Raw genomic sequence first — 18,627 nt, 5'->3', positions numbered from 1 at the left:
CCTTTCCCAAGGACACAAACACCATGCAAAATGGGGCCATGAACCCTATCACTGGTGAACACTGGATCAGAAGTCCAACTCCTAACTCTGCCACAACGCCTCCCAGCAGGGTACATGGGGTGTCTCAGTGAATCATAACACCTGACTTATCATCAGTCTTCAAGGTGTATCAGTGAATCATAACACCTGACTTATCATCAGTCTTCAAGGTGTATCAGTGAATCATAACACCTGACTTATCATCAATCTTCAAGGTGTATCAGTGAATCATAACACCTGACTTATCAGTCTTCAAGGTGTATCAGTGAATCATAACACCTGACTTATCAGTCTTCAAGGTGTATCAGTGAATCATAACACCCGACTTATCAGTCTTCAAGGTGTATCAGTGAATCATATTACCTGACTTATCATCAGTGTTCAAGGTGTCTCAGTGAATCATAACACCTGACTTATCAGTCTTCAAGGTGTATCAGTGAATCATAACACCTGACTTATCAGTCTTCAAGGTGTATCAGTGAATCATAACACCTGACTTATCAGTCTTCAAGGTGTATCAGTGAATCATATTACCTGACTTATCATCAGTCTTCAAGGTGTATCAGTGAGTCATAACACCTGACATCAGTCTTCAAGGTGTGTCAGTGAATCATAACACCTGACTTATCATCAGTCTTCAAGGTGTATCAGTGAATCATAACACCTGACTTATCAGTCTTCAAGGTGTATCAGTGAATCATAACACCTGACATCAGTCTTCAAGGTGTATCAGTGAGTCATAACACCTGACATCAGTCTTCAAGGTGTATCAGTGAATCATAACACCTGACATCAGTCTTCAAGGTGTATCAGTGAATCATAACACCTGACATCAGTCTTCAAGGTGTATCAGTGAGTCATAACACCTGACATCAGTCTTCAAGGTGTATCAGTGAATCATAACACCTGACTTATCATCAGTCTTCAAGGTGTATCAGTGAATCATAACACCTGACTTATCAGTCTTCAAGGTGTATCAGTGAATCATAACACCTGACTTATCATCAGTCTTCAAGGTGTATCAGTGAATCATAACACCTGACTTATCATCAGTCTTCAAGGTGTATCAGTGAATCATAACACCTGACTTATCATCAGTCTTCAAGGTGTCTCAGTGAAACATAACACCTGACTTATCAGTCTTCAAGGTGTCTCAGTGAATCATAACACCTGACTTATCATCAGTCTTCAATGTCTACAGCATGATTAACTCTAGCAAGGACCAACAATATATAATATCAGTTTTCTGATATCACCATAACCCTGACAGCCAACCCCCAACCACCATCATCAGCACCACCTCCTCCCAACATCTCAGCTCTCTTTTCCATAAACCCATTCATCACACAAATTTCAATAACTACATAATCTAATACATCAATACCAAAAGGACCCCTAATCAAAACACAGATTTCAATAACTACATAATCTAAAAAAAATAAATGCCAAAAGAACAGTTGAAGTCAAGATACTGCAATTTTTCTTCGCATACTGATCCTCTTACAGAAGTGGTTCAGTTTGGCCTCCCATAAAGCTTATATGATCTTTGGCACCCAAGCTAGGTTTTAATTAAAGGCATGAAGACTATCCAGACTATAGTTACTATCATCAATATCATCAGCTCTCCACCCACTGCACTACCATGGATCCATGAGATAAAACCTGAATGGAGGTTTACATTTTGACCAATTGCAAAGTACATTACTCTGAGGTAAAGATTGATCTGAGCTGAACAATTTGACTGGCTGATCATCACAAGTATCAATCATAAACAGGTGAAGCTAGGTATGAATATTAGACAGTGTAAAATACACATAGGTTTGCTTTAGATTTGCTTCCTAGTCAACTCCTTGGCTTTTCCATACTCATCTTACATAGACTAGAATTTCATGGTAAAAAAAAGTATCTTCCTGAGTATGCAAAACTTCCTGAAATACTTTATATACTTTATATCTCAGCTACTTTTTACAGCTGACATCCTGCAATGAATGATACAGTGTGTTATACATGCTGGTTTTCAGTCGACATTGTTTGAAGGCCAGATAACCACAAGGTCTGTCTTGGAGATGGAAACACACATCAATAACAGCAGAAAGGCTGATTCTGCTGCGAAGCTAAATGTGTGTGTACCACTGAGCTGAATGGGAAGGAGTGGCAGCAGCGGTAAATATAAACAAGCTGCCAAGCTGCCACACGCAGCAGTCGGTTCTCCATCTTGCTGGAGGCTGACAGTGTACATTTCACTGCTGGACAGTGGTAGAGTGTAGACATTTTCAGCAAAATATTTAGCCGTTGTTTGGCAATAACTGCGACAATAGGTACAGGAAAGAGTACCATTTGTTAAAAAAAAAAAAAAAAAGAAGAAGCAGACAAACGATCTTTTACTTCTGACCTCTCTCTCTCTCTCTCTCTCTGTCTTAGTCTTGACCATAATAGTAATAATGATAAAGACTAATGATAATAATAATTATGATAAAATTATTAATGATGCTGATAATGATAAAAACAACAATCAACAATAACAACAACAATAATACTACTACTAATAATAACAACAATAATGATAATAATAATAACAACAACCATAATGATAATAAGAACTAACGCAACAAATAGTTGTCTTAGACAGTATCCAGTAGCTCAAGGAGGCATCACTGCATTCAGACAAATCCATCAGTATACACCACATCTGCCAAGCAGATGCCTAACCAGCAGCGTAATCCAACATGCTTAGTCAGACCTTGAAGAAAAATAAAGACAAAAAGAACAAGAAGTAAATGAATATTAAAAGATATAATGATAATAATAACAATTATAATAATAATGATAATATATATATATATAAATAATGATAATAAAAACAGAAAATAGCAAATAAAAATAAAAATGAAATGAGATAAAATAATATTGATAATGATAATAATAAATAAGGATTAAATGAAATAAAATGAATAAATGAATGAATAAATAATTAATTCAACCAAAAAACAAAAAAAAAGAAATAGATAAATAATTAAAAAATAGAATTTAAAAAATACTTTTTTATATAAAATAATATATAAAAAAAACTTTGTCTTAGACAAAGTTCATGTAGCAATCTGTACACTTAATGTTGCCCATCAATAGAAAGACAAGCAGATAAAGAACTGTGCATGAATGGGTGTAAAAGGGAAAAAAAGGATAGAAGACTTTAAAAAAAACAAAGAGTCAGAAAAGAAAAGACAAAAAAAAAAGAAAGAAAAAAGAAAAACAGAAAACAAAGTAGAGAGATAAAACAGAAAGTGGGAAAAATAGCAGATTAGGCACCAGAAAACAGCGTCAGTGTGTGTGTGTGATAAAGAAATCATTAATTTTAAAAAAAGGAAAAAAGAAAGTGGGAAAAATTAGCCAGGAGGTTGAAGGTTCCACAAAAAAGCAACAACAACAACAAAACAAATAAGAAAACAATAGCCAAAAACAGTGTGTGTGTGTGTGTGTGTGTGCACGCCATCACCTTTATCTCTTTTCCTCTCTTTGCCCCCCTCCCTCCTGTAAGTTTTTGTCGCAGTTAACATTTTACAGCTGAGTAACCAATTTCTCTCTCCCTCTCTCTTTTTTCCTTTTGTTTGTATACATTAAAACCAAAGTAATTTTCAGCCAAGACGGAACTGCCAGCTTACTTAGAGAGACTCGGAGAGAGAGGGAGAGGTATATACATTAAAACCAAAAGTAGTATTCAGCCAAGACGGAACTGCCAGCTTACTTAGAGAGACTCGGAGAGAGAGGGAGAGGTATATACATCAAAACCAAAAGTAATTTTCAGCCAAGACAGAACTGCCAGCTTGCTTAGAGAGACTCGGAGAGAGAGGGAGAGGTATATACATTAAAACCAAAAGTAATTTTCAGCCAAGACAGAACTGCCAGCTTGCTTAGAGAGACTCGGAGAGAGAGGGAGAGGTGTTCATGGCAGGCAGTAGCCTCCAGCAAGATGGCAGCCTGCTGGCGTGCAGCTGGCCTCCCTTCTTCCCCTCCATACTATTGAGCTCGATGGTGTGTACACAATTCCAACATAGTTCATGAAGCAAAATTGCACTCTTGTAAAACTTAATCTATTTCTGGTTCTGCCCAGCAATTAACCAGATTGTTTCTGTCAACACATTTATGTAAACTGCCATCTGAAGGTTTACATATTTCATACAATGAATTTAAAAAGATGTTAATAGCAAATGGCTTTTGTTGTTTTTGTTACAGTTACAATGTTAACCCATTTTCCAACACATTACCATGAACATGTATACATGTCTACACATAAATTCTGACTCCCAGTACATAGCATTGAAATTTTTACTTCACACAAGAAAGACAGTGAAGGGCAATCTGATACACATTGTTGGTGAACAATTACATGTAATACCTTTCTAAAGAACAGAACTCTGATACCATATTTCCAAATAAAATTTCAAGGCAAAAGATAACTGTGTATACACTTTTTTTTTCTTTTTCTTCTTTTTTTTTTAAATAAAGCAGAAAAAAACATGCAGATATATATGCTCACACACATGCACATACTCAAAACATGTACTTGAACACTCATGCATACACACACATACAGACATTTCCAACATGGCATATTGGTAGTATGAAATCAAAACACGTCATTCAGGGGGAAAACAATTAACACTAGGCCAAATTGCATAGTGTGAAGTACACAGAATCAATTTTCCTATAACAAGTTATAGCACAGTTGCAGATTTCTACAGAAATAAATCTTTTCTTTCACCGGATTATGAACTTAGGTTCAAAACCCAAGACCAACATTTTGTAAAATCCACATTGTTCCAATGAGGTTTGAATCTCTGTAACAGAGCCTGGTGGGTAAAGGGTGGAGATTGTGGAGATTTTTCGGATCTCCCAGGTCAACCTATGTGGAGACCTGTTAGTGCCTGAACCCCCTTCGTATGTACCGGTATATGCATGCAGAAGATCAAATATGCACATTAAAGATCCTGTAATCCATGTCAGTATTCAGTGGCTTATGGAAACAAGAACATACCCATCACGTACATCCCCGAAAATGGAGTATGGCTGCCTATATGGTGGGGCAAATGAACAAAACAGTCATACACACAAAATGTTACATGCTTGTATGAGTGTGTATGTGTGTGTAACTGAAACCTTACTGAATGACACAGAAAATGAATGACGAGCTCCCAAATGGCAGCTGTCAGTCGGCTCTACCCAGGCAGGCAGCCTGTTGTGCAAATGACTCCGTGTTTGTAAAGCACTTGGAGCTTGGTCTCCAACTGAGGATGGACGCTAGATAAGTACTCATATCATCATCCTCATCACCCTCCTCCTGTGCTCAGTCCCTTTCTATGAAGAGCAGTCTTACATGCCTGGTGTCAAAGTGCACTGACTGCTGAACGTTGGTGACATGAAATCACTGTGGCACCAGTTTGAAGTGCAGTCACTACATTTTGTGTAGTCATCAATGATGTCACTGACTTGCCTGAATGCCATCCCAAGAGGAAGTAATCCTAAAACAGAATGGTGACGTGCCCTAACCTGTAAGGTATGTCTTTCAAAGTGAGGTGACAGCCCTTCACTTACAAACATACTCATCAGAATGAATTCAGTAAACATTCATCATGATCTTAATAATGGTTCATGTTTTCAAACAATGAAAATTGTTTGTTGCAGTTTCTCAAATTGACAACAGAGATAAATATATTTTAGACATTTTCTTATTTTGAGGTACTATCGTTCAAAAGTCTTTGCTCACTTTAAGTACTGATCTGAGAGCTACAATACATCAACAACAAAAAAATTGTTCAAGTGTGGAGACAACAATGCTGAGAAACAAGGTTCACAGAAACAAATCACACAGACACCAAACTCTGCCAGCAGCAAAAGCTGGTCTGAATAACAAACCTCACTAATACTTTTCTAACAGAAAAATAATGACAAAACTAATTTAAATCTGAATATATATTTCAAAAGTAAGTGCAAGCAGATGACTAAAATCATGTAACTGCTAAAATCTACAAGAATGTTTACGAAACCAGCTTGTATAAAAAATTTTTAAAAAGGTGTCTAAAAATATTTCAGTTTTACATGCTCAGTCTTGGGGATTTTTCAAAAACAGTGCACTGTACAAACAGTGCAGTAAAGCAACCTCAGGGTGATGACCACATAAAATATACCCACTACCTCCAACATTCACTGTGAGACAGGCAGCAACAACATTAACAACAATCACCAGTTTGTGCAGGTTTCACACCACATTTTTTTAAGAACAATAAAAACAGTAATGAAACATCTTTATAGCATAGATGCCTATATTGCTGTATCCAGTCTGCCATCAGGGGTGGAAAGACATAAAAAAAATATATATATAAACCACTGAAGAAAATAACTTTCAATGCACAGTCCTCTCTCTATGTCACCTTCTTCCTTCTGCCTGTGTGTTCAGGTCGCTGGCTGGAAACTCCACCTCACCAGTTTCTGTCACCTTGTCAGTGACAGGGGGGTCAGAAAAAACATGGTTTTGTTCAGCCAGGCGTCTCAGCTCAAAGCGTGATTCTTTGGTGCCCAGTTCCTGAACCATTTTCTTGACAACATCTGACCAGTCACTGATCTGAAATAGAGTTAACAGCTAACATCATCCATTAATGCGGTATCCTAGGGACTCAGTTTATATCACAGATTGACATAAGTTTACAGTTGGGCCAACAGCAAAGTGAGAGCTGTATTATCAATGGTTTCTCTATTGCAATGGGATATCATTAACAGCTTAGTCTTTTGTGAATGACCGACTCTCAAACTAGGAGGTAAGATTGCACTGGCACTAAGAGTGCTGCAACCTTGGGGGCTAGTTGGCCTCTGGGGAACCATCCCAATGCTGACTGTCCTAAAACCCACTTGGCCGAGAGAGTGGGGATGTAACTCTCCATTATTATCAAATTCTTGCCCAGATAGTCGGGACAGCAGTTACCTTCTCTGCTGTTCTAATGTTGACGTCAAAGTCGGACACGGTTGACTGTCATACATGAAATTCCAAGGGACACGAAGGGCAATGGTGACTGTTCAGTAGGAGAATAGCAATGTGAGAAATAAAACTTTTTTTTCATGCTGATCTGGCTTATCTGATGAAATAAACTGGACAGAAGCATTAACAAGTGTGTTATTCATTTCTTATATTCAGTGTGCTTGGATCAGCTACTGACATCAAACTTCAGCCTGAAAAATGAAGTACAGTGTTCATTGATGCTGATGTTGTGTTATAATTACTGCTGCTGCTGCTTTGCTCTTTGTTATTTTTCTGATGTACAAAAATCATAAAAAACGTCATTGTAAATCAAGATCTCTATAAATCAAGATCTCTATAAATTAAATAAACCTGTGTTCAATCCAGTGTGCTGTATCAGAGCACTTTCTGTAATTGTACAGATCAAAATGAAACACACACACACACACACACACACACACACACGCACAACCCTGTGTTTGTACAGATACAGAACTCTTTGAACTCATTCTGTACTTGTACAGAAGCTCAATTGTCTTTCAGGATGTACCAAATAAACATTCAACAAGAGATATACACGGAACATATGTATACTACTACTACTACTACTACTATTACTATCACTACCACTACTACTACTACCAATAATGACAATAATAACAATAATAATAGCAATACTTTTTTCTGTTGCACCTTTCATTAAAATATGCTAATGCACAATGAGTAAAAGAAAAAGAAAAAAAAACTGCACATAAGTCATAATCACAAGTGAGTTTTCTGTCACAACTCTCCCCTCACCACCAATCGCATGCACAGAAGGTGAACAGTCACCTCCAGTACACAGTGTATGCAGCACCTGTGACAGACCTCCAGTCTGTGGACGGCACTCACCTCACTGCTGTGGCTGGTCACCAACAAGAGATGCAGCTCCCGGGCTTCTGCCACATTCTGGTCCCTCAGTGCTGCACACACAATACAGGTCTCTCTGCCATGCTGATACTTTGTGTTTGTATTTGTATTACTCTTTTTGTCACAACAGATTTCTCTGTTTGAAATTCAGGCACACTCCCAAGGGAGAGCGAGTCGCTACACTGACAGCGCCACCCATTTTTTGTATTTTTTTACTGCCTGCAATACTATTTGTTTTCTACTGAAGTGGATTTTTCTACAGAATTTTGCCTGGGAAACTCTTTTATTGCCTTAGGTTCTTTTACGTGCACTAAATGCATGCTGAACATGGGACCTCAGTTTATCGTCTCATCCAAATGACAAGCGTCCAGACCACCACTCAAGGTCTAGTGGAGGGAAAGAAAATACTGGCCACTGCCAGTGCGCTCAGATTCTCTTGTTTCCTAGGCGGACGCTTTACCTCTATGCCAACGCTTCACTATACTTGTCATCATCAGCAAGGTATCTTTCACAGGTTTACTCACAAGCATGCCTTACAAGAGTTAATCAGAGTTCAAATCAAATCAAACTGAATGATGCTGCCTACTTCCCAGCAAAGCAAAGGGGCCATTTCAGGACTGAATACTTGAAACCAGTTGAAGAGAACTCAAAATAATGCTAAAAAGTCAATTAAAACAACACAAGAAAGAACAGTTCATCCATATCTCACTCAATCTGTGTAATACTTAAATGAAGTGTCAAATATTGAGAACAACAACAACAAAAGACGGATCCACCAACATCTATTTCAAACCACGTAAAACTCGAATGGTGTTAAAAAATACATATATTGATCTTCTTCAAGAACTTACACAGAGTCACAAAGTGGATATATGGGGACATCCAAAAACAAGACCTTCAAGAAGCCAGCTGTAGAATGTTTGTGCCTGATGTAACACACACACACACACGCACGCACACACACACATTTGCACAAAGTTCTGATAAAAAAAAAAATGCAAAATGCAAAAGCAGCAAAACATGCATTCTCAATAAATGCATTACATTGAACTTAAATCAGCCAGAAGCTGGAGAGTGTGTGGGCTGTGTTACTGTGTGGCTGTGTTACTGTGTGGGGGCTGTGCTGTGTTACTGTGTGGGGGCTGTTATGTGTTACTGTGCGGGGGCTGTGCTGTTACTGTGTGGGGGCTGTGCTGTGTTACTGTGTGGGGGTTGTGCTGTGTTGCTGTGTGGGGGCTGTGTTGCTGTGTGGGCTGTGTGCTGTGGGGGCTGTGTTACTGTGTGGGGGCTGTGGCTGTGTTACTGTGGGGGGGCTGTGTTACTATGCGGGGGCTGTGTTACTGTGGGGGGGTGGGGGGGGGGATTTGTGTTACTGTGTGGCTGTGTTACTGTGTGGGGGCTGTGTTACTGTGTTGGGACTGTGACTGTGTTACTGTGTGGGGACTGTGTCACTGTGTGGGGGACTGTGTTACTGTGTGGGGGACTGTGTTACTGTGTGGGGGCTGTGTTACTGTGTGGGGGCTGTGCTGTTACTGTGTGGGGGCTGTGTTACTGTGTGGGGGACTGTGTTACTGTGTGGGGGCTGTGCTGTGTTACTGTGTGGGGGCTGTTATGTGTTACTGTGCGGGGGCTGTGCTGTTACTGTGTGGGGGCTGTGCTGTGTTACTGTGTGGGGGCTGTGCTGTTACTGTGTGGGGGCTGTGCTGTTACTGTGTGGGGGCTGTGTTACTGTGTGGGGGCTGTGTTACTGTGTGGGGGCTGTGCTGTGTTACTGTGCGGGGGCTGTGCTGTTACTGTGTGGGGGCTGTGCTGTGTTACTGTGTGGGGGTTGTGCTGTTACTGTGTGGGGACTGTGCTGTTACTGTGGGGGGGCTGTGTTGCTATGTGGGGGCTGTGCTGTTACTGTGGGGGGGCTGTGTTGCTATGTGGGGACTGTGCTGTTACTGTGGGGGGGCTGTGTTGCTGTGTGGGGGTTGTGCTGTTACTGTGTGGGGACTGTGCTGTTACTGTGGGGGGGCTGTGTTGCTATGTGGGGGCTGTGTTGCTGTGTGGGGGCTGTGGCTGTGTTACTGTGGGGGGGGGCTGTGTTACTATGCGGGGGCTGTGTTACTGTGGGCGGGGGTTGTGTTACTGTGTGGCTGTGTTACTGTGTGGGGGCTGTGTTACTGTGTTGGGGCTGTGTTACTGTGTGGGGACTGTGACTGTGTAACTGTGTGGAGGCTGTGCTGTGTTACTGTGTGGGGGCTGTGCTGTGTTACTGTGTGGGGGCTGTGTTACTGTGTGGGGGCTGTGCTGTGTTACTGTGTGGGGGTTGTGCTGTGTTACTGTGTGGGGGCTGTGCTGTGTTACTGTGTGGGGGTTGTGCTGTGTTACTGTGTGGGGGCTGTGCTGTGTTACTGTGTGGGGGCTGTGCTGTGTTACTATGTGGGGGCTATGTTACTGTGTGGGGGTTGTGCTGTGTTACTGTGTGGGGGCTGTGCTGTGTGGCTGTGTGGGGGCTGTGTTACTGTGTGGGGGACTGTGTTACTGTGTGGCTGTTTGGGGGCTGTATTACTGTGTGGGGGCTGCATTACTGTGTGGGGAATGTGTTACTGTGTGGCTGTGTGGGAACTGTGTTACTGTGTGGTGGCTGTTACTGTGTGGCTGTGTGGGGATGTGTTACTGTGTGGGGGCTGTGCTGTGTTACTGTTTGGGGCTGTGCTGTAACTGTGTGGGGGCTGTGCTGTGTTACTGTTTGGGGCTGTGCTGTAACTGTGTGGGGGCTGTGCTGTAACTGTGTGGAGGCTGTGCTGTGTTACTGTGTGGGGGCTGTGCTGTGTTATTGTGTGGGGGCTGTGTTACTGTGTGGGGGCTGTGCTGTGTTACTGTGTGGGGGTTGTGCTGTGTTACTGTGTGGGGGCTATGTTACTGTGGGGGGGTTGTGCTGTGTTACTGTGTGGGGGCTGTGTTACTGTGTGGGGGCTGTGCTGTGTTACTGTGTGGGGGCTGTGCTGTGTTATTGTGTGGGGGCTATGTTACTGTGGGGGGGTTGTGCTGTGTTACTGTGTGGGGGCTGTGTTACTGTGGGGGGGTTGTGCTGTGTTACTGTGTGGGGGCTGTGCTGTGTTACTGTGTGGGGGCTATGTTACTGTGGGGGGGTTGTGCTGTGTTACTGTGTGGGGGCTGTGTTACTGTGTGGGGGCTGTGCTGTGTTACTGTGTGGGGGCTGTGCTGTGTTATTGTGTGGGGGCTATGTTACTGTGTGGGGGTTGTGCTGTGTTACTGTGTGGGGGCTATGTTACTGTGGGGGGGTTGTGCTGTGTTACTGTGTGGGGGCTGTGTTACTGTGTGGGGGCTGTGCTGTGTTACTGTGTGGGGGCTGTGCTGTGTTATTGTGTGGGGGCTATGTTACTGTGGGGGGGTTGTGCTGTGTTACTGTGTGGGGGCTATGTTACTGTGGGGGGGTTGTGCTGTGTTACTGTGTGGGGGCTGTGCTGTGTTACTGTGTGGGGGCTGTGCTGTGTTATTGTGTGGGGGCTGTGTTACTGTGTGGGGGTTTTGCTGTGTAACTGTGTGGGGGCTGTGCTATGTTACTATGTGGGGGCTATGTTACTGTGTGGGGGTTGTGCTGTGTTACTGTGTGGGGGCTGTGCTGTGTTACTGTGTGGGGGCTGTGCTGTGTTACTGTGTGGAGGCTGTACTGTGTTACTGTGTGGGGGCTGTGTTACTGTGTGGGGGCTTACTGTGTGGGGACTGTGTTACTGTTAATACCTCACCAGAAACACCTCAGACCAAGTTGCTCACCTTTGACCAGACTGCCCAGGAGACTTTTGACAGCTGGGGACAAGCTGCCTGCTGCCCACCTCTCCCTCACCACTGTCATCACCTTCCCCACCTCCTCCTGGCATGGACCCTGCCAACACCCACATATATCTTTTCAATATATCTTAATAACATTTTTATTAAGATAATGTGACAGACAAGCTTTAACAAAACCCAAGATAAGGCTATATAAAACATACATAACCTGAAAACTGAAAAAGGTAGACACTTAAATGATACAGGGTGTAATGATGCATGCCTGTGAATCAGTTAAGTGATACAGTGTGTTAGGATGCATGCTTGTGAATCAGTTAAGTGACACAGTGTGTTAAGTGTGTTAGGATGCATGCTTGTGAATCAGTTAAGTGATACAGTGTGTTAGGATGCATGCCTGTGAATCAGTTAAGTGACACAGTGTGTTAGGATGCATGCTTGTGTATTGTATTGTCTTGTTTTTCTCTTTTTTATCACAACAGATTTCTCTGTCTGAAATTCAGGCTGCTCTACCCAGGGAGAGCGCGTCGCTACACTGAGAGCACCACCCATTTTTTTGTGTTTTTTCCTGCATGCAGTTTTATTTGTTTTTCCTATCAAAGTGGATTTTTCTATAGAATTTTGCCAGGGACAACCCATTTGTTCCCGTGGGTTCTTTTATGTGCACTAAGTGCATGCTGCACATGGGACTTCAGTTTATCGTGTCATCCAAATGACTAGCGTCCAGGCCACCACTCAAGGTCTAGTAGAGGGGCGGAAAATACCGGCGACTGTATCAGTTAAGTGATATAGGGTGTAAGGATGCACACCTGCATATCTGTCAATACAATAAATGATACAGTATATATATATGTGAGTGTGTGTACAGTGGGGTGGGTTTTTGTGTGTGTGTGTGTGTGTGTGTGTGTGTTACTGAACGTGGGAGTTGCAGCCCACAAACAGAAAAGAAAACAAGTCTGCCTTGCTTGGTCCTGCATGAGTAATTGCACTCACTCAACTCAAAGCAGTGGTAAAGTAAGGATTCAGCTTTGGAAATTTATCCATTTGCAAATGTAGATTTGCATGTTTTTGTCAGTAGAGCGAACACTTCCATATCTCTGTCACATCATTACCATTCATCCCCAGTGTATATTTGGAAATGAAAAGAGCACACACACACACACACACACACACACACACACACACACACACACACACACACACACACACAACACAACACAACACAACCATTATGTCTTATAAACTTTAAGGTTTTATGACAAGAACTCTATTTTATTCTATTCAACCAAACTCAACACACACACACACACACACACTCTCTCTCTCTCTCCTCTCTCTCTCTCTCTCTCTCTCTCTCTCTCTCACACACACACACACACACACACAACACAACCAAACTCAACACACACACACACACACACACACACACACACACACACACGTGCGCACGCGCATCATCATCTTGCTTCAAGTGACCCCATTTTAAAATAAAAAATAATATTTAGAAAAAAAAAAAGAAAAAAAAAAGCTTTCAACAAACCTGGACGGAATTCTGTGCAGATTCTATTGCACACTTTCTAAGGCCTTCCTGCACAAACGCCAACAACTCTTCTTCTGACTGCAGTGACAGTTCCTCCATCAAGCTGTTCACATCCCTTGTCTTCCCCACAGGCCCACCACACCTGACAGGCTGAGCCAGGCCGGGCACAGTGGCGGCCGTGGGAGAGAAGATGGCGGGCTGCAGCACCGAGTCCCCACAGGGGTCAGTGGTGGGGCTGAGGGAGGGGACGAGGACTGGGAGGGGTGTGGGGGTGGTGGTGCTGCTGCTGGGGGGGAGGATGTGCACCACAGGCAGACATGGGGGAATGTGGAGGGGGTTCAGCAGTGTCCCTGTTCCTTGGTGAATGAACAGGAAACAATGTTGTCAGAAATGAAAGAAGAAAATTCTGTGAAATTTACAAGGATGTGTGTTTCAAACTTGATTAATGTGTAGCAGGGTCTGAGTGGTGTGTGTGTGTGTGTGTGTGTGTGTGTGTGTGTGTGTGTGTGTGTGTGTGTGTGTGTGTGTGGATGTGGGTGTGGATGTGGGTGTATGAGTGTCTGCATGTGTGTGTATGTGTGTATGCGTGTGAGTGTGTGTCTGTGTGTGTGTCTGTGTGTGTGTCTTTGTGTGTCTGTGTGTATGTGAGTATACATGTATGTATTTGTGTGCATGAATGTGTGCATGCATGCATGTGTGCTAACAAAAGTTAAAACACAAAATCTCTATAACTTCTATCTTCTTTGGCAAGCATGGCTTGTGCAATGCAAAGCTTTCCAACAGGTCACTGTTCTAAATTCTAATTCACTGTACTTCCTCAATTATGCAATAAATCCATATTAATAACTGTAAAAACACAAATTGACAGAAGACATAAAAAAATAAATAAATAAAATAATGTGCACTGTGCTAAATTTTACTAAGCTTTACTGATTTAAACGTGTAGAGTTTAAAACCAATGGAATATGAACAGACTGACAGACACAGCCAATCCTGTACATGCCCTTAGATTCAGAGCACACTAACCCAAACTGCACAGTTAAGATCAAATGCATGTTATTTCAAATGCATCCTCATAGTTGAACTAAGAGTTGCTCAGATTTCCTGTGTGATAAAGTTTGCCAGTATCTGTACCTCTTAGGCCTGGTTCACGCCAGGTGAGAAAGAGAAGATAAAACAGCAAGTACAGCCTTGTCATGAAGTCTAACAATAAAAGGATCTCACCAAGCCTAAGGATGTCACTGATGTAGAAAATAAAAATAAATAAATAAACAAAAAATTGCTGTCACCGCTATCTGGGTGTATGAATCATGAACATTTGTTTTCTATAAATCCTTTCTCAAAGTCTGAGCACATAATTATGTCATAATCTGCTCTCCTCTGGTTCAGTAATTACATCCTCTCCCGACTCCTGTCTCTCAATTTTTCTTGGTGTTCATTGTAGCTTACTCATGATGGAAAGATGATCTAGGTTAACCATACTTTTTTTTATTTTTATTAATAAATAGATTTTTTTTTAATTAAAATAAAAAATACAACACACATATTTCTTGATTCTGAATGACTGGTTAGTTTACTGTGTTGTATCTATATCATGATCTGATCTGTGTTGTAAGTATGGTGATCTATTGCTTGTTGTGTGTGGCGGGATGTTTATACCTGCGAGTGTGCATTTGTGTGTGTGTGCCTGCATGTGTGTTGCAGGAATGTGTTTTCCAGGGAGTGTCACAGGTGGTAGAGTGGTTTCCAATGCTCAATTGTGAGAGTGTAGTCTGGCATATATGTGTTTCTGTGGGGGAGGGGGGGTGTACTCTGGCATGTGTTTCTGTGATGTGTTATGGAGAGGGGAGGGGGAGAAGTGGAGAACCAAATGTAAAGTGCTTTAAGCAGTATTTCTGGGAAAATGACATATAAATGTTCATTATTATTATCAGTAGCAGTAGTAGTGGTATGAAACCGCCATGGTGGTTTACCAATGATTTTCATCTGTGAAAACAAGTACTCTGTTCAACTCAAGTGCAGAACAAGCTTTTATTGTGTATCAATGTGTGTACAGTTCACTGAAAAAAATGTTGTTAGCAAACCTGAGACTTATACCAAATTTCAAAACGTGGACACTTAATCTATACCACTACGAATATGTATATATTTGTGTCTGAGAGAGATACAATGTGTGTGTGTGTGTGTATGTGTGTGTTTGAGTGTGTTGCGAGTGTCGTGCATGAATGTGCTGATCCACACGTTTTGTAACGTCTGTAACACACCAGTTCGGTAACTGTTTGTTCAGGCATAACTGTGCACGTGTATGCGGTCCGAACTGTTCAGTGTTTGTGTGTTGTCTCCCTTCCTCAATTTTTAGCAGACGTTTTGAAAGTAAAACATTTCTATCATTATCCGTTATTAAAATTGGTATTGGTCGCTCACCAAAAAGGATAGATAAAGTAACATGCTAACAATCATTTAAAATATTAAGTAATGAGCCTGCATGTCCTCAAGATAGTGCTGTAGCTGCAATCTTATCTTTATCTCTTCGCCAACTCACCCTCCTCGGGAGCTGCCATGTTAACTCACGTGACTTGGTCCAAGGTCAAGGGGGGGCTTGCACAGCTGACGTTTTGAGAGGGCTTTCTGGAGGACGCACAGTTTTAGTTTCACGCACAAAAAATGAATACCAAGCGCCCGAAGTAAACAGATGGGGATTTCGCCGCCAAACCAAATTGTTTTGTCGAACTAGGGATATCAGACCAATGATTTTAGGTAGGGGTACCGTAAAAAAAAAATAATAATAATAATAATGATAATGAATAATTATGACTCCACTCAGTGATGAAAATACTTTCAAAATTCCTGGCGCAACAGAATTGTTCTTAATGCTATTTGCTGATGATGTTATTCTCTGACGCACCCATAGGGTTACAAATGTACGTCACACCATTCTGTCAGGTACATAAATATGACATGTGCATGCACTCCGCAAAGGCTTCACTTTTATCATAGCGCCTTGGCCAGTCGAGCGGTTTACGATTGCTGCTGGTCAGTCAGCGAGGCATCTCGATCTCTGTCTTCAGCCAGAAGCAGATCGACGTGGAATTGCGTATACCCAAATGGATTCAGTTGTCCGGACGGACGCAGTCTGCTGGCTTTAGAAACTCAGTCGTGAAACAGATCGCGAAATAGATGCTCTGAGTGTGTGTGTGCCGCTGCCGGTGCCAGTGTATACGTGAGAGAGAGAGAGAGAGCGTATGTGCCTAGTACTGTACGTGTGTGCGTGAGTGCGTGCGTGTCACTGTGTCAGTGCCAGTGTGTGTGTGTGTGCCAGTGTGTATGTGTGACGGTGAGAGAGAGAGACCAGAGAAAGAGAGAGAGAGAGGAAACAAGGCATCAAGTGACTCACAGTGAAGAGTAAAATGGAATGATATAACTTAACTTGAAGGGATGAGCCGGAAAGGCCAATGATAGCCCATCTTGTCAGTTACTCGAGATCTGTTTGTCTCACACTTCAGTTGACCAGATTTTATATCATTACTCCGTCTGTCTTACTCACACACATAGGCCAGGGAATTTAGATTAAAATTTGCGTTAGGTCAAAATGTCTGCAACAAAACCGGCCGTTCTTTTTACGATAAAATAGAATAAATCATACTGATCACACTGATATAAAGTTGACCACTATAGGGGGGACGGGAACATAAGCAGATTTTGATTTTTAATGTCCAGAATCGAATATTTTTATTACTTCTGCCTGTGTGAGAGCGCCTTACAAAGAGTCGCAAGGCAAGCACAGGCGAAGGTTACGCAAGCGCGGAATAAGGGATCGCCAGAGGAAAGCGTTCAGCGTGGTACAGTACATGTGACTGACAGCCGTGCCGCGCTGATGCTGATCTGTGAGCAGGTCACTGCAGCAGACAACTGTGATTCTGAACAGTAAGCTAGGAACAGAGATCTTTGGGGTCAAAAGGAAAGAAACATTTTCAATTTCATGTATTTTATACTTAAGTGGTAGAAGACGCAAATCCGCTTTTATGAATGTTTTCCAGTTTCCTACCATTCATGACATATCATAACTGAATGAAATCGGTATTATACCGACTGCAAAGGTGAATTTACGAAGGCAGCACAGGATCATTTAGTTCGTAAGTACAATTTCGTTGATATTTTACGCAATACACAACTTGGACTGGATATACTCCATGCTCCGCTTATTAACGCTGGGTGAAGAATATAAATATCTAAATATGTGTTAACCCGGTTCGGTTTCAATGAACATTATTGGCGCTCTGTCCAGACAATAAATTGGGAAAGTATAGAGGGCAGATGATGGCAAAATTGAACATCATGTCTTGATGTGAAAAGAACGGTATGAAATACATATTTTTCTTTGCCGGGAAATGAAGTGGTATTTGCAAATATGACTCACGAACCCTGGCACAGTTGACGTCGATTTAGCGTGGGATATAAATAATAATCATAATGATAACAATGGATCATAAATTTTATTAATGATTATGTAAAACTTTGTTGTAACACATGTAACATTGAATCCAAGTTACCTAAACTAACTTTCCCGACGCAGATGTTTGAATTACTGGATTTATAATAATGATAGTAATGAATCTATCATGCGATCGTTAGCCAATGCAGTGCATTCAAACAAAGCCTGTGCAAAATTATATATTTTATTAATGATTACCTAAAACCTTATGACATATGTAACATGGAACCCAAAATACCTAAACTAACTCCCCCACCCTGGATGATTTTATTTTTCAGAAACACTGCAGGCACTCCATTTTCACATCAATTCTCCCCAGTGTTTAACTGTTTAAAGTACTACCGTTCATCTTATTATGAAATGGGAATTGTATTATTTATATCACTTGACAAGAGCTTTCCTCCTTAGCTGAAGAATTGTGATCAAAACACCGAATTCTTTGTATCTTTCTATTCGGTCAATCAACAGAAAACTTATTAGCGTTATCCTCACAGTGAAAAAATAGGTAGGATTGCAGAAAAACAAAATGTAATGAAAGTAAGACTTTGAGAAAAAACAAAAAACAAACAACAACAACAATAACAACAACAAACAACAACTAAAAATAAGGAATTTTATTATCTGTGTAAAGCAGAACCAAAGAACATGTGTTCCGTGTCCGAATGTGACACCTGACTTCATCTCAAGCACAACTAAACGTGAAATGCTTCAAATTTAATTAATTTTAAGAAATTCATTCACAGTCAATGTGTACTTTGGTTTTTCAGAACTTGTGTGATGTAAAATGTGGCTGTTCTAATCAAATTTTGCAAAACAATAAGCGTGTAGGGACTGACATTTTTCGGA

The 18,627-nt window shown here is 41.5% G+C and overlaps 1 protein-coding gene across 1 annotated transcript; it reads right to left on the bottom strand.

The window, feature by feature from the left end:
• Positions 1–2,996: 2,996 nt before the first annotated feature.
• LOC143298653 (uncharacterized) lies at positions 2,997–15,850 on the bottom strand. Its single transcript, XM_076611534.1, has 5 exons — positions 15,832–15,850; positions 13,290–13,645; positions 11,738–11,846; positions 7,937–8,007; positions 2,997–6,655 (listed from the first exon to the last, which is right to left on the bottom strand). Exons 1-5 carry the CDS (start codon positions 15,848–15,850, stop codon positions 6,461–6,463), a joined length of 750 nt encoding a protein of 249 aa, XP_076467649.1. The 3' UTR covers positions 2,997–6,460.
• Between the last annotated feature and the right edge of the window lie 2,777 nt (positions 15,851–18,627).

The sequence above is a fragment of the Babylonia areolata genome, chromosome 24, assembly GCF_041734735.1.
Source record: "Babylonia areolata isolate BAREFJ2019XMU chromosome 24, ASM4173473v1, whole genome shotgun sequence".
Lineage (NCBI taxonomy): Eukaryota > Metazoa > Mollusca > Gastropoda > Neogastropoda > Buccinidae > Babylonia > Babylonia areolata.
The sequence above is the reverse complement of the archived record's forward strand: the minus strand, read 5'-3'. Positions and strand labels throughout refer to the sequence as shown.